The sequence below is a fragment of the Centruroides vittatus genome, unplaced genomic scaffold (assembly GCF_030686945.1).
Source record: "Centruroides vittatus isolate TY-2023 unplaced genomic scaffold, ASM3068694v2 contig_5, whole genome shotgun sequence".
Lineage (NCBI taxonomy): Eukaryota > Metazoa > Arthropoda > Arachnida > Scorpiones > Buthidae > Centruroides > Centruroides vittatus.
In genome coordinates this window covers 464505-480487 of record NW_027122286.1, presented here as the reverse complement: position 1 = coordinate 480487, position 15983 = coordinate 464505, and the positions used below count along the sequence as shown (strand labels likewise).

General features: G+C 34.1%; 1 protein-coding gene across 1 annotated transcript in view; it reads right to left on the bottom strand.

Annotated features, from left to right (window-relative positions):
- LOC136978153 (cytochrome P450 3A30-like) overlaps positions 1–14171 on the bottom strand; it is a 65163-nt gene extending 50992 nt beyond the window's left edge. Inside the window, exon 1 of the mRNA XM_067273806.1 lies at positions 14038–14171. Within this exon, the coding sequence (XP_067129907.1) occupies positions 14038–14171 (134 nt within the window). The remainder of the gene's footprint in view (positions 1–14037) is intronic.
- Between the last annotated feature and the right edge of the window lie 1812 nt (positions 14172–15983).

The window sequence follows — 15983 nt, the reverse complement described above, 5'->3', positions numbered from 1 at the left end:
CAGTTTGTCTTAAGCAGTGATTCTTAAAGTGGGGGTCGCTGAAAAATTAATGCCAGATCAATTTTTTTTCGAACATTTTATAAATTTACTATGAATTCATGTTTAGAAATAATAGAAATAAAAGATATATAAAATAATTTTTATTTAAATAAATTGCACATATAAATAATAAAAACAATATAAATATTTTAATACGACCCTAAACATAACATTCATAAATTTGTGCGTTATTGGGGAATCCCCCGAGTTCCACTCTCCGCCTAAACTATGATAGAACAGAGTTGTCATTTGGAACGGTATTCGCTAGCAGCGTTGCGTCTGTAGGCAAATCGAGTTAGACAGTATAGCATCTATAATCCGAAAACCGGTCAACCGAAAGCGTTTCAGTCGGCAAATTTGAATTTTCGGTAGTTCTGTGGTGCTGCAATACTTGGCTATGTCTTGGGCTACTCCGATATTATTTTAGTTGATATGCGTTTTTAGCTGGCAGCACTGTCGCGACCATGAGAGGGTACTTAAGGACGCGCCAGTATTTGAACCAGGCTTTTTTCCTATCGTGAATGGTAAGTTTTGCTTGTTTTTCTGAAAACTTTTGTGCTGAATCGGAACGTTTTGAAACTAGATTAACTTCCGAAATATAATTTTGTTTTGTTTTTATATTTTTCAATATATTTATTTTGTTTGTGAAGAATAAAGAAATAATATTTTTTAAATTTTGTTAGTCTTAACATTGACGAAAAGTCAATGCAAAACGACATGCAACAGAGAGAAATTTCAACATGGGATAGATTAATTAAACAAAAGAAATTAACTCCTCCTGAATTTAAATTAACCCCCTCCCTCCGGGATGTTTTTCTACACATACTCATTCTTCAATTTTTAAGTGCAAAAGGGGATCGCGAATCAAAAAGTTTGAGAAACACTGGTCTTAAGTACAGGATAAGTGCGTGTGAGCCCCCGTGCCCTTCGTGATTTATTTTCTTATTAAGGGAGCGACTGATAATTTTTGTCGTGTTACTAGGTGTACTTAAAAACTTAGCAATCTCCAAGTATGTGGGCCTGTCTTGTGGTATGGTGCTTTCAGGTGCGAATCCTGTCCAAAATTTTTGGGAATACTGAAAGTTATAAAAATAAAAGACCTATCTCTAGCACTAAACAATAGGCAGAAACGTTATTTGCTGTGAATAAAAAGTATGGACTATTATAAAGCCCATTATATCTACACGTGAAATATATGAAATATATTATAATGAAAAAGTATTAAAAATTTACGATAATAATTTAATTTTTGTGGGCCTTTGACACTGGAGACCTAGGGCTTAAGCCCTATTAATATTTATGTAGATCCGCCCCTGTACACAATATATGTATGCTGACTGGGTACCAAACTTTCGATACAATCTAGCCGTGTTAAATGCTTCGAATAACGTCATGTGCGCGCACTTGTTTGCTACGCCAAACCTCCACACGACCGAGCGATCGAGTTCCCGCAAGCATCGCATTGATTTAAAACGGCTAGCCGCTAGTTGCAAATGTAAAAGCAAACACAAATGATAAAAGAGTTTACACGTTAGAATAAATTATTATTGGCATATTTGTTCTCATATAAAAAGTATATTGACATTCAAAACTTTTTCTTAAGCATGAGTCGCATGCTAAGGAAGCCCAGAGAATTTGCCCCTTGGTACTTTCACCTGACGAACTCTCAGTTCCCGAATAATACCAATAGTTTGGCCTAAAGCAAAAAAGTGGTAATTGGCATTGTCCCGAATTTTCAAACGTTCCTCTTTCTACACACTGTAATTGGTGAACTCTAGGCAGTGGTCGAGAATCCTACCGAGTTGGTAGCTGGCCTCTTTCAGGATAGAGCCTTCTAGCGGCTCCACAACAACAGATGGTCCAGGTGGAGGAACTGACATTGTAAAAGGATAGCACTGAACGAAATAACAAACCACGTACAGTACAGTACCAGTACATTCGAGAAAGAATGGAAACACAATGCAGCGCAAAGACCAGGACCTACGGACCTAAAAACAACTTGCGACAATAAAAAGGTTAAGCTAGAGAAGACTGGCCTGTTAAATCAACAAAGAGATTAAAATTCAAAAAGAACGCATCAAGTGAGACCAGTGCCGAATCGAAATAGGTTATATTGGAGTGCTACCAGGTTAGGCTAATAGGAGAAGATAACAATAGCCTTTGTCCTGGAACAAAACTAAAACGATATAACTTCCGAACGAAAAAGGCCAGAGCGATGCAACTAACGGAACCGGTAGAGGTTTAGTACATTTCACCCGAAAATAAACCCGCCGGACAACGAGGGAGGCCTGCCGTAAGCCCGCAAATTAAGAAAAACCAGGCCCTCGACTACGTAGTCTGATGTGGGAGGTACCGTTAAATAGCTCACGAAGAGCAGAATACTATGAGTATAGCATGTTAAGGATAACTCCAGTATAGTCCTAATAGCAACGGCCCGAAGAAAATGAGTGACCGTAAAAAGTAAACTTCTAAGCGGAACTGAAAAAATGAACCGCCATTCGAACCGGAATAATAAGACGAACAGAATGATATATAGAAAATGTAGTGCATTGAGTAGATCACGGGAAGTCGTCATCGAAAGACAGCATCCTCTTTCCGTTTAGGCAGTCTTCCGGTTTATTCATATTCCGTTTTAGAGAGGTTTTACTGTATTATTATTCACCAATAGGAAGATAGTTCAGGAATTAAAGTACGTCGTTTCCTCTCTTAGTTGGTCGCAGGTTAGTTCTCGACCAACGGGCAGGCCGGGTGGAGTTTTTCAGGTTTTCTTTACGAGTCTATCATTGAGATAGACACGTAGAAAAGACAGGAAAAACTTGAATAGTGATCAGTTTCGCATAGAAACTCCTTGACAGATTGGCCACGTGCTGCGTTGCCGAACCCACGATGGGCATGGAAAAAAAATGTCTTAGTGTCTACAGGTCAGAAAAAATCAAAACGAAAAACACATGTTAACTTACAGTACTAGGTAGTAAATCTAAATCTACCAGATAAGATTGTGTAGCTGTCAGTCACACATTTCTCACTAGCAGAACCGTATCACTTTTTTTTTCTTATAAATGTGATGGACAGACAGCACACAGACAATTTATCATCGATATTATTTTCCTAGTATTTTTGATATAATGACGTATTTCCCACTAAAAATCTTTAAAAACAATGCTTTTCAGCACATTTCACTGGTTGCGTAAACATTGCAAGCAGATACAAAATCTTAAGACGTTACAAAAAATTACGATCAACCTGTATTTAAAATTTTAATTTGAATAAACAGTTTACCGAATTTCGACTCTTTTTGACTAATTTGAAACTTTTCTGAATAGCTTATTTAAAGCGTTGGAAAGGTGATCAACGAATAAATAAAAAATTAAATTAAAGAAACGAATCAGAAGAGCTAAAATAATATTTATCTCATACATCACAATTTTAAAGCACGACAATGAGATTTGGAAACGAAAAATCATATTTAAAATTACACTTACCTTTATTTAAAATATTATATTATTATTATAAAATAAAATAATATTTAAATTAATATCTTGTCTTTTAAATTATTTAAACTATATAAAAATCAAGCTAGATGAGTACTTTATATAAGTAAACAGGAAATTATGTCTAACTTGTGCGTTGTTACAGCTATAAATAAAGAAAAGGAAATACTTTTGACAGTGACCGTGTGTTGTTAATGGTGGAGAATTTACAAAATGTATCCAGCTTTTTAACAGAACTCATATTATAATTTATTTGAACGTTAAATTTTTATGAAACTATTCCAATTAAATTGCATCATTTCCAACTATTTCTCTATTCTGTATTTAAATAAAAGTTGGCATTGAAATTTTTAAATACGTTTTAAAGCTACTTTTTTTTATTTTCTTTTCGTCAGAATTTTCCTCGTTTCGCAATACTTCAACTGATAACTAAAGCTAAGCTATATCTTATATAATTTTTTTAAAATTTCTTTTAGTTCCTTTCTTGCAAGATTATTAATTAATTTTTAATTTAACTTAATCTTTAATTAATGATGATTGTAATCTGCAAGCAATCTCCAGAAGATAGTATTAAAAATTTAATGCATTTTCTATGGGAAAATAACATTCCAAAATTTCTCTAAAACGGAAGTAGATAAAGTAAAATTTTTTTACGTTAAAACTTTAATTCTTTTATTAACGTATAGAAAATCCCATTGTTTACGAATTTTTAATGTCGTAGTGGCGGATCGAGCATTGGAGGGAGTGCCAAGTGTAATCTAATAAGTATTAGTAATAAGTATAAATAATGTCTTAAGTCGAAAAATGTAAAAATATTGGGGATCATACTTTTCCTCTGTACAACAGCCGGGAAACTAAAAAACTAATTTGAAACTTTTCTCTCTATTTTTAGCGAATTTATGAATATTACATTCATAATCTAATAGCTGAACTACATTGTTTTCTATGAATATCATTGACAAAATAGTTAAATGCAACTGAGTATTACGAATTTCGTAAATAATTTTTAATTTGCTATTGTGTTGAATTGTATTACTTAAAAGTTATGCTTATGCAATTTTCCTTAATTTTTGCTTTTTCGGCTCTCATATATAACAAACGAAAAGTATGGCGATCAGTCAAAAAATTACCGCCCTCCCCCAAGATTTTTACAGAATTTTGGACTCTGCGGACCTGAAAACATGAAGAAGTGCAAAAAAAATTGTGGTTTCTTTTTGTATGTATGTATGTTAGTATGGGGGGTCGCGATTTTGTGTTTTTCCTTCTTTTGAAGCTTAATAACTCTTGTGCTTTTAGTCAAAAATTTCTGAAATTTTGAACAGACGTTTGTGTATTAGGGGTGTTGATGCTGTTAAATATTGCTGGATAAAGATCGAAGAGGTGGGGAGATAAAGGGAAATCGTGTGTCATACCTTGAATAAGGGCTGACTTAATGACTATTTTATTCGTGATTAGCATTTACAATTTTTTATAAAACCCATCCCTACCAAGGGCGTGCCGGACATTTAATGATAGGTAAGCTATGTTTCTGTGAGAAGCCGACTTCCAGGGGCAATTAGTTAATTGCGCGTCAGTGATGATCTTGGTTCCATTCGTATTGTTTGTTCGATAAACCAGTAAAAGCCGTAGACTTCTCTAAATGTATTTTTAATATCACAATTACATTCTGAATCGCTAGCCACGATAAAGGGCTAAAATTATAAATGAAATAATAAAAACTTACTTGGTGAAATAAAATGTGTGGTGGATGTACAGTACATACTCGTACCTGGTACAAAATATTCTTCAATTGTATGAATATACTTTTAAAGAAAATTATAATTAAATATAGCTTTGTAAAGAAACGTACATAAAAATCTTCTTTACTTTTTAAATTTTAAAATAATCCACTTAGTTAAATAGCTCCCTACGAGTGACTAATGGATGGAATCAGAGACGGCCCTGGTAGGTGCATGCACGCGGGCTGCCAAATCTCGAGGGTGCCGATACCGGTCAATGTTAAATGCCTCTTTTGTCGCATCACTCGTATACCTCAAAGGACGCGACAAGGTTGTTATACATTTTAAACGTTTCTCGCCATAGCTATAAAAATCTAAATATGTTAAACTTAATAGATTGTCCGTCATTTGTTTTCTAACAAATTCGTTTTAGAACCAGGGTCCACGGAAATTTCCAAAATTTACAACTTTTCGGTCACACTTATTGAACTGGAAAAATTTCTGTCTTTATTATCTAATGTTACGAAGAAATCAGTCCCCACTGTACTCGGCAAGAGATTGGTTCGGTTAAGCTTTTGTTTAAGTAAAATTCCGGCTCTTTAAGCAGGGTTTTATTTATGTCCCCAATTCCCTAATCTCTTAATTATTTAACTACTTCTTAAGTAGAAATAAGTCGAAACCGGTTACTTCGTACTTGAATTTTGTTGTCTTGGGAAAAAGTGGAAAGACAAATTTTTATGACAACGGATACATAAATCGTAAATTTAATGAAAATAAATTCTAGAGCTATTTTTGCATCTTATGCATCTTTCATTAAATTTAGATGTAAATGATGCTCCCAAAGTAATAGTTAATTTTTTAACATTGTACAAGATTTGTACACGTTTTTTTCTACATTTCCTTATAGATGGGACATACGAAATCGTAATATCACTGGTTTAACATTGAAATCCGTAAGTAATATAAAATGGAGAGCAGAATAAAAAGATCAGATATTTTAATGGACTTTTTTAAACTTCTGTCAACTATACAGAACTATCATAAAAATATCATACCAGTAAATTTTTATCGGTTGGGTTAAGTTATAAATCTATTCATGATTCACATAATCGGGCGAGGGCGGCCAAATATCTAGAAGGCAGAAGGATAACAGCCTAGGATCGGTCCTGGATAGAATTGGAAGCGTTATATGTGTGTAGCTTCCACCAGCTAAATCGGGTGAGGTTGGTGCTCTGCAAAGCGCATGCGCGAATGAGTACAATCTGGCTGTTTGGAAGCTGACAACACAGCGCTTCCATTCCAACACTAATATTCGAATATACAATAGCAATCTTATCGTTTTTTTCACATGTAGTATAGAAATTTGTAATAAGATACATAATGCGGTTATAATAAAATATTAATTTTAATTATATGAAAATAATCGCACAATATGTATTTATTTTTTAGACAATACAAGGGAAGCGGCGCTTCCATCGCTTCAATGACGGCTCGCCACTGATCCCCCCTACCTTCAAAATTGAGCTTTTTGCCATTTTATAATAATTAAAAGTATAAAAGTCTTTTAAATAAAGTATCATAATAGATGGTGCTACCAAAATTTTTAATGTTGCCGGGAAAGTTAATCAACTCGCTGTTGGAGCAGTTGCGCAGTAAGTTTTTCGGGTATGTCCGCCTTGGTTGAAAAGTTAGGAAGATAGAAATTTTTCAGATTTTTTCCCAAGTTTCAAGTAAAATAGGTTTTATTGAAAAAGTCGTTTGATGTCATGCGACTATTCTAATAAATTTTAAAAAATGTAAAAGATGTACGTCATTGAAGACATACGAGAAAAGAAAAACTTTTGCACTATCCTTAAACGTTCTTTCATAATCATCAAAACAGAATCCATATTCTGTCTCGTATCGGAGTAAATATGGAAGTCATAGTCACTTATCCTCAGAAGAGCCAGCCGAAGCTTCTTGCTAGACCATACGAAATTACTCGCGAAGAGCCGGAAAAATGCCTTCCGAGAGATCTTTTAAGAATAACTGCCCACTATTTAAACGTTAGAGCTGTGGAGAAAAACCGGAAAACTCAACCACGAACGAACTACCAATGTTCAGGGAATGGAACCGCTTGGCCACCACAATGAACATTGGAATCGACTTCTTTTATAAACTCTTTCCCGCCATGTTTTACATTTTTTAAAGTATATTTTGTCCTGAATTTTAATTTTTTTTTCTTCACAATTTTCTAATAAAGCCTATTTACATAAAACTTAGAAAAAAATCTGAAAAATTTCCTACCTTCCTAACTATTCAATTTACTATCCCTGGAGAAGCAAAACCTTTTACTTCGCCGTCTATAGTTCAACGAATAGCAGATTGTTTGGATGAAGATGGTATGGTATCTATTCGTGAGGTTCGCAGAATATATCTTATTTTTGAAGCTGCTATCTTTCAGAGGTTCCAAGCGCGCGCTTCTTGCGCTTGTGCGATGGTCCGCCACTATAAATTCGTAGAAAATTTGCAGAAACTTAACAACTGAACATTAAAGACATCCAGCAACGAGTTGCGTAGCTTTCCCGGCACAAAAGTTATAATTGTGTGTGGCACCATCTGATATGAGATTTTATTCTAAAAAAACTTTTACATTATTTTAAAATGGCTAAAAGCTTAATTTTGAGGATAGAGATGAGCTTTATTTAAAAAACCGCAAATGCTAATAACGAGTAAAATCATTAAATCCGACCCTACTCGAGTATGATATACGACCATCTGTATTTCTCCAACCCCTTTTGGTCGACATTTCAAGGCCAACTGAGCCCAAAAATGTAAAAATTTTGGAGAGACTAATTTTTTGACCGATCGCCAAACTTTCTGTTATATATAATAGCCGAAAAAGTAAAATTAATTCAGGTATTAATTGTTTAGTCATTAATTGTTAGACTACTAATTTCCTTTCGTCTCGACAGTCAGTTATTTAAAAGAATGAAGAAAAAAATTTCAAAAATGTTGAATTACAATTTTGTGATTATACTGTAGTTATATAGGCCTACTACTAAATATATGCTGCACCCGAATTTAAAATATGCATACATTTGTATACTTTGTACATATATATAGTATTATATACGTAAAAATTATAGTAATGTTTACAATATAGTATTATATATATTATTATTTTATTTTATTTATGGTATCTGATCTGGTATGGCATCTGACATTGCTTACTCAGAAAATCCAGCAACGAGTTATGTAACTTCCTGGCAAAAACATTTAAAATTTCGTATGAGCCATCTGTTATGATATTTTATTAGAAAAATTTTGTATTATTAATTACTATAAAGTAGCAATTTTTACTCTTCCTCTGTTATATGTAATAGCCAGGAAAGTAAAAATTCTACACATATACAGAATGAGTGGAAAGTAACTAGTCATTAAAGAAATTGCTATAATTTCTACATTTCTAAAGCACAAATGATGAAAATTGCTTGACATGTACCTTATTAAATGGAAATACGGTTGTATGTCTTAAAATACAATGTTGGCACCGGAGAAACCTACCAACTTCCTCAAACAATCAGCCATCGTGATGTGAATCGACGGAGTACAATTGAAGATGTGAATGACGCTGTTGAGATCTTAACGATCTCAACAGCGTCATTCACATCTTCTGAGATACAACTGAGCACAACTGTAGAGTATGGCTATAGGAGCAAAAAAGTCAAAGGACCCATACTTCTAAATGTAACTCTTCGCGAGATGTAGCTCCAAAAATCAGCCCCACGCGATCGCGTGTCACGCCGCGCGCTCCTCTAAGACTATCGCAATTAACTATTTAGCCCATGCGGACTATGCCGCCTCGAATAGCCCACTTATTCGTGGAGTTCACGATGTTATGTTGTTTAAGGGGATGTGGGAGCTCGCCCCCATCCGGGCGCAGAGGTGAGAGCGCTAGCGAGCACCGAAGCGCACGACTACATTTTGGGCGTCGGTCAAGGCGAGCGATAACAAGTCTTGAATACGTGGAGCATGGAGAATAGACAATAGTACTGGTTCAAGGTAAAAACTGTTTTCGGTCACTAGAAGATAATGCATTAATTATTTGTTATAGACACTGATCGCCGAGCCTATAACAAAACTCACTTGCAAGCGTGACGTCCGCAGGCAAGATGGCAACCAGAACTGCCGCCGTTGGGTTCCACATTTGGAAACGAATATCTCGCAAAGGGTCGGCTGTCGAATTTTTCTTTATTATTTACCGATAAAAATCGTTATGATGTCTGTTCACTGTGCTGTAGGCCTACTAACTGCTAAACACGCGATAGGCTTAGCGAAGCATGCAACGTGACTTCCTATAATGCTTGGAAATAAGCTTTAGGCTGATTTCGTAGCTATATCTCGCGAAGTGTCACAGTTACAGGTATGGTTCCTTTGACTTTTTTGCTCCTATGGACATACTCTACAGCTGTGTTAAAGTCCCAATAGCGTCGTTCACATATGCAATCTTACCGATAAACGGCCACTTCTCTGTGCATCTGCGACCGAACTTATGGTCATTACTCTCGGATGACAATTGTTGATTGTTTTCGGACGGATTATAGTAAGCCCGTGATCTATCATCTCTGTACAACAATCACTGATTTCCACGCATCATTGCGTGCAGAATCTGCGCTCGCTCCTGTATCACAACGCGAATTTCGTGTCGTGACACTTCCAAAATTGCTCACAACGCGTTTTGGCATATTCAATAAGACCATAGAGCGAAATTTGTGTCGACTTTCTTTTAACTTTCAACATACCTAAAAAAGTATTATAGATTTAAGTCAAATCAGAAATTTATTTATAAGTTAATTGATTGCAAATTTGTTTTCAATAATGATACTCCCACAAAGAGACCGACTCCAAACAAATTTTTATATTAATATTAATAAAAAAAATAATGATAAGTTTCCATCTTGGAAATTTAAGGCTCACACATAAAATTAACGAGGCTAAATGTTTTATTCTCAATGTAGATTAGAATTTGATTTTATTCTAAATAATAAAGAAATTTGTTACTTATTTTTTGCACAAATACATTACGTTGTGGCTGCATTAATAAACGTTCACAACGCGCTGTGGCATTTTCGCATTAGCAGTTCAAGTTTTGGTCGATTATTAAAAAAGAATCTTGACACGAATTTCGCTTTGTGGACTTCTTGAATATACCAAAACGCGTTGTGAGCAGTTTTGAAAGTGTTACGACATGAAATTCATGTTGTGGCTGGATCTGAAAAGTCAGAACGTGTCGTGATCGATTTTTTCGCTCAATGAGTGTTTTCGGCCTTTGAGCCTAACATGCACATGTAAACTGTCTTGAAACCTATCAATCTCTGCTTTTAAAATTCATTACAGTTATATTTAAGAATTGAAATACTGTATAAACATTCATCTAATTATGCTGTGTTAAGTTTTTCTAACAGTTTCATTGCTTATTTCTTTCTTGCAGTTCTACATACATGCCTTATGCATTACCCATGAGTGACGCATTTTATAAAAATCTAAATTTCAAATATGTATCGAATAAATAAATAAATTTACATGAATATGTTTGTGTATAATTTAAAATTATATTATTAAATAGCATATTATATATTTCTTTATTTTCTTATCTCCATTTTAAAAAAATCCGAAGATATTTCGTATTGATTTGTAATTTTTGACAATTTCCAATAAGTATTAGGTCTTAGCGCATATCTAAGCGGAGTCCACTTAAAATAATCTACATATGCCTACGTGTGTATATTATATATATATATTTAAATTTATTTAATTAAAAATATACAGTATATTCTCCACTTCAAATTAGTACTGTAGTGTCTTGGCCTAGTACAGTACATCATACTTTTGTGGTCACAATAGAGTCGTGCCGGTCATCTATCTAACTCATTTCAGGGGAATTTTAAATTGAGATAACATGACTTTCGGTGCAAACCGGAAGTTCGTATATAGTTAATCAGTGTCTCTGCCCCTGAGCATACCATTTCTGAGCCCTTTTTTCATGTTCCTAACCCCGTTCTCGAGATTAAGGAAGGGCAAACATACAGACAGCAACGGACGGACGGACGACAGTGAGAAGTAATAGGTCTACATTTTTTTTCAAATTGCAGCCAAATCAGAGCTGGCGGAACGCACTATGCAGCAATGTATAGGGGCCAATGACGTAGCATCTCAGACGCAACATAAGAATTTGATTTTCACTATGTTGTTTTTTAATTTATGTTTTGTCTAATTAAACTTATTTTTAAGTTACTATATCTATTTTTAATTAAAGTTACAACTAACCAATTAATGCTGAACTGTATAATAACGACAGATCTATGGTGTCATATAAATTTTTGCACAAGAGTGCCAAGCATCTTAGCGCCGGCTCTGAATAGAATGTCTATTTTTCTATCTGTTCACCATAGACTTCTAAACCTTTTGACCGATCTGGATCAAATTTTTAAGCTACTTTCTAGAATCGTGTAAAAAAATATAGCCTAAAAAAACTTGGATATCGACTCACTTTCTTTGTTGCCACCCCTTTATGACCTATGATAATTTAGGTTTGCTGCATTATTATATTAAGTAAGCATTGCGTAATAATTAATTACTACGTAATTAAGAACAAAGCTGGATTTTTATAACAATTAAATTTTTATTAATTATTATAAACTTCTATGCTTCTTATATAATTTTAACTTATAAACTTTCCATTGAGTTGGCATAAAATAACTGAACTTTTAATAAGGCTATAATTTTAATGTTTTTCTTATTATTATATTATTTAATGTTTTTTTCTTAAAAGCCAGCGTCCGGGCATCGCTGGGCATTTCTGTTAGTTTCCTTACAAAACGCAATTGAAATTCAATTGTTTCTATCCATTTGTCCTCATATCGGAAATGAGTAATATAATATACTTAATTTAAACGCATTGGTTCAAATATTTTAAGTAAAATGTTTAATTTTTACGTTTGTTTTTGACATAGGCTTAATTAAAATATATTTTGAATGACAATGGGCTCGTTTCCTGGATAAGCGTCTTTATGGTACGAACACTCTCCGGAGTCTCTCCCCAAAACAAAGGGTTGACAATAAAAAATTAATCTCAAAATTCCTTTCACTTGAATCAAGTTGGTCTCGAATAACTCCTGGAAACAGATGAGAGACCAATCGGAAAGTGAGAAGATGAAACTGAGACCAATGAAGATGTACATTCAAGGAGAGATTTGCATAAAAACACCTGTCCCAAAGACCAGAGGCTCCTTTAATCCGTTTCTGTTCGACAGTCAGCCGTCTTGGATTAATCCGGTGCTGCTGACGTGCTGTACTGTACTTCTCGCTATAACAGTCTTCTCATCCGTTTGTGTAAGTTTGTGCCTCTCTTCGACGAAGACGATCGCCCTCTTCTAATCTGTGAATTCGGAACTGCTCACTTCTTTCCAACGAACTCTGTGCGGATGTCAAATCGATCAAACTGTAGGATTGTCGATAGGGAGCATTCGAAATCAGGACGGACAGAGAGGTCGAGAGGATCGTATTTGGTAAGGCCAACACTGACATAGACTCGACAGTTACAACAAATCGTTTATTTGACATGAAAGGAACTTAGATTTCCGCAATATTGGAAGTTCAAAGTCGGTGATGGTCTTTGGGTCTTCCTCTCCTTTCCACGATAGTCCAAATGAAGTGTCCTTGGTTCGCGACTGAAAGTACCTTCGACGTCTCGGCGGAGTGATACGGTCACTTCCGATGATGGGAATATGCCGATCCGAGGAAGGAAGACAGAGACGAGGATAGGCACAAGACACACATACATATGGTCCGAAACTTGGATTTTTTGAGAGAAGTCATCGCGTCCTTGAAATTTGGATTTTTTATTGTTTTCTGTTCCCGATCGCCTATTCCGATTGGTCGTTTCTCCTCGTTCTCGCTTCCTAAGTGATCGATCGTTCGTTGCTAAGTGTAACGAGATCTCCACTCAGATCGCGGGAGATGTCAAAATCGACGTTTAATTCTATCCCAACCGGAGATGGTTAATCTTAGAACTATCTATATTATTTTATTGTTTATATATAAGTTCGCGTCGCGTTTTTCGTATAAAAAATATTTCTAGCTTCTTTTTTTTTCTTTGAAGAATATTTTAACGCGAATTTTACTGAAGGGTTCGGACCTGTCCAGAGTCTCAGAGAACTCAGAGAATCGAAATTCGTGGGCTTTCGCCAAACTTGGCAATAAACAGAGGATCGTGTAAGTCTCTTCCTCCGAATAAACGGTTCTATCGAACGACAAGCCTCCCTTCGCACCAAAAACACAACTACGTACCGTACATGACCCCGTTCTATCCGTGTCGTTGTAGCCTAAATTTATTTACTATGGCTTAAGTTCTCTCCTTACTGTAAACGTTTCGCTGTCAGGCCGTAACGAGAATCATACGAACCTCATAAAAAGCTTATGATTATTTTCTCCATTATTATTTATTTTAGATATTCAAATATTCTGATTAGATGTTATTTATTTCAGATATCATTTCACAAAATCTACAGTTTTGTATTTATGTACAATATTAAATATATCAATTAACAGACTTGGTTCCTTTTGAGTAATTTAGCATTAGTGAATGAATGAAAGAGAAGTTAAAGTTAACCTATTCTTATGTAGAGGCATACACTACTTCATAACAATCAGACCTGCGCTTAGTTTGAGTCTGAGATATAACTTATAAGGGATGAAAGTTTCGCGAATTAATCTAGTTCAATCCATATAACTTACTATTTACCTACCTGATATCAAAATTTGTATGATTACCTATAAATGTAACGGTGAAAAATTTGTACTGTTTCTTGTGCTTCTTGAATTGTTTCTTGTACTGCTGATCTGGTTTCGATAAAGTTGTCCGACAAGGTACGATGAACATCAGCTAACTTTCTATTCGTTAACTATTAATTAAGAGATAATTCATTGCTCGTAAATCACAAGGTTATTTCTAATGTTGCTTGTTTGACCTTCTTACTATTAAATGACTCATTTTGGATTTAAAATTACTTATTTATGTAATTTTGCTTGTTTTATTAAAGAATAGGATGTTTGCATTTATAAAAGTTTAACAAAAGCAACGTTTTTGTTATAAATAATCTAAATTAAGTTAATTAAAATCTTTATCGCGATGTAGACATTAAGATATGATGCAATCTGATCGAGATCGTTTCTAAAATTCATCAAATTTGCATTTATTTTATATTTTTTTAATTTAAAAATATACAAATTTATATTATTTTATATTTTTAAAACTTGTTCTTAATTCTCTCCCTTCGAATTTAAATAAGTTCTTTACCTTCCAGCGAATATTATTAATTTTTTTTTTTTTTTTTTTTTTTTGAGAGGTTGAGATTATTTCGATTTATGTTTATTTCATATATATATTTTTAACTCATCTTTACGTACTGTAACTGAAAATTCATCTCATCTTTGTCCATTTATCAATATAATAGTATTTAGGTCTAGGTTCGAGAGTTATAACATAATTGATTAGTTGGTTTGATAGGATGTAGCAACGCAACTCATGGGCGATTTGCTTTCGGGGGACTTTCTACTGGAAAGGACCTCTATTTAGATATTAGGCATAAGAAGAAAACCCGAAAAAGCTTCAGATGGCCAGCCCCTTGGTCAGGCGTAAACCCGCGACCAGTTCAGTGGTTATCTGCTCTGTTACTGGTGAATACTTTAAAATGTGAAAAATAAACTACTACATACAGTATTTAAATTTCGTATTGGCACGTTTTATTAACATCTTATTTAATAACAAGACTCGGTTCTCAATGAAAAGGGCGAACAAAGAAAAATCCAGCAACGAATTGCGTAACTTTTCCGACAAAGTTAAGATTGTGTTTGGGACCATTTGTTATGAGATATTATTAAAACAACTTTTTAATATTATTAATTATTATAAAGTGACGAAAAGCTTAATTTTGGGGATAGAGATGCGTTTTATAAAAGAAACACAAATGTAAGTGCTAATAACTAAAAAACTCCATTAAGTCCGACTCAACCCAAAATATGACACATGACCTCCTCTCTATCTCTCAAACCCTTGGCTTTTAACCACCAAAATTTAATAGCATCAATGCCCCTTATACACAAGCTACCATGCCAAATTGCGTTTCTTAATCATTACCCCCATTCTGAGATATTAAACGAAATACGTGCCAAAACACTGACACACTCCCACACACATGCATACATATCCAAGAAATATTTTTTCTTTTTTACGTTTTTAGAGTTCAGAGATTCTCAAAACATCGAGATTTGCAAAAACAAAAAAAATATTTAACACGATTCCAATACTTTCTTGTGTTATATACATAACAAGCCGGGAAAGTAAAAAGATATTTTTGTAAATTATTCCTTAAGTTATTACAGAAGTGATTCATTCCTCCAAAAAAAAAAAAAAAAAAAAAAAAAAGTTTCTCTCTCTCTCTCTCTCGTATTGTACAGTACGTTATATAATTTTTATAAATAGTTATTTCTGTAAGCAGTCAAGCATACAGGTAATTTTAAATTTAGTTTTTAACAATGTATTGTACTTTTTACCATTATTTTATTATTATATATAATTATTTGCGTCATTTCTAGTGTTACTTTTATTAGTTATGTTTCAATATCATATGATGTCGTTTATTCATCAATCTCTATTTCTTATTAAATTTTTAATTTATTATTTGTTATGTTT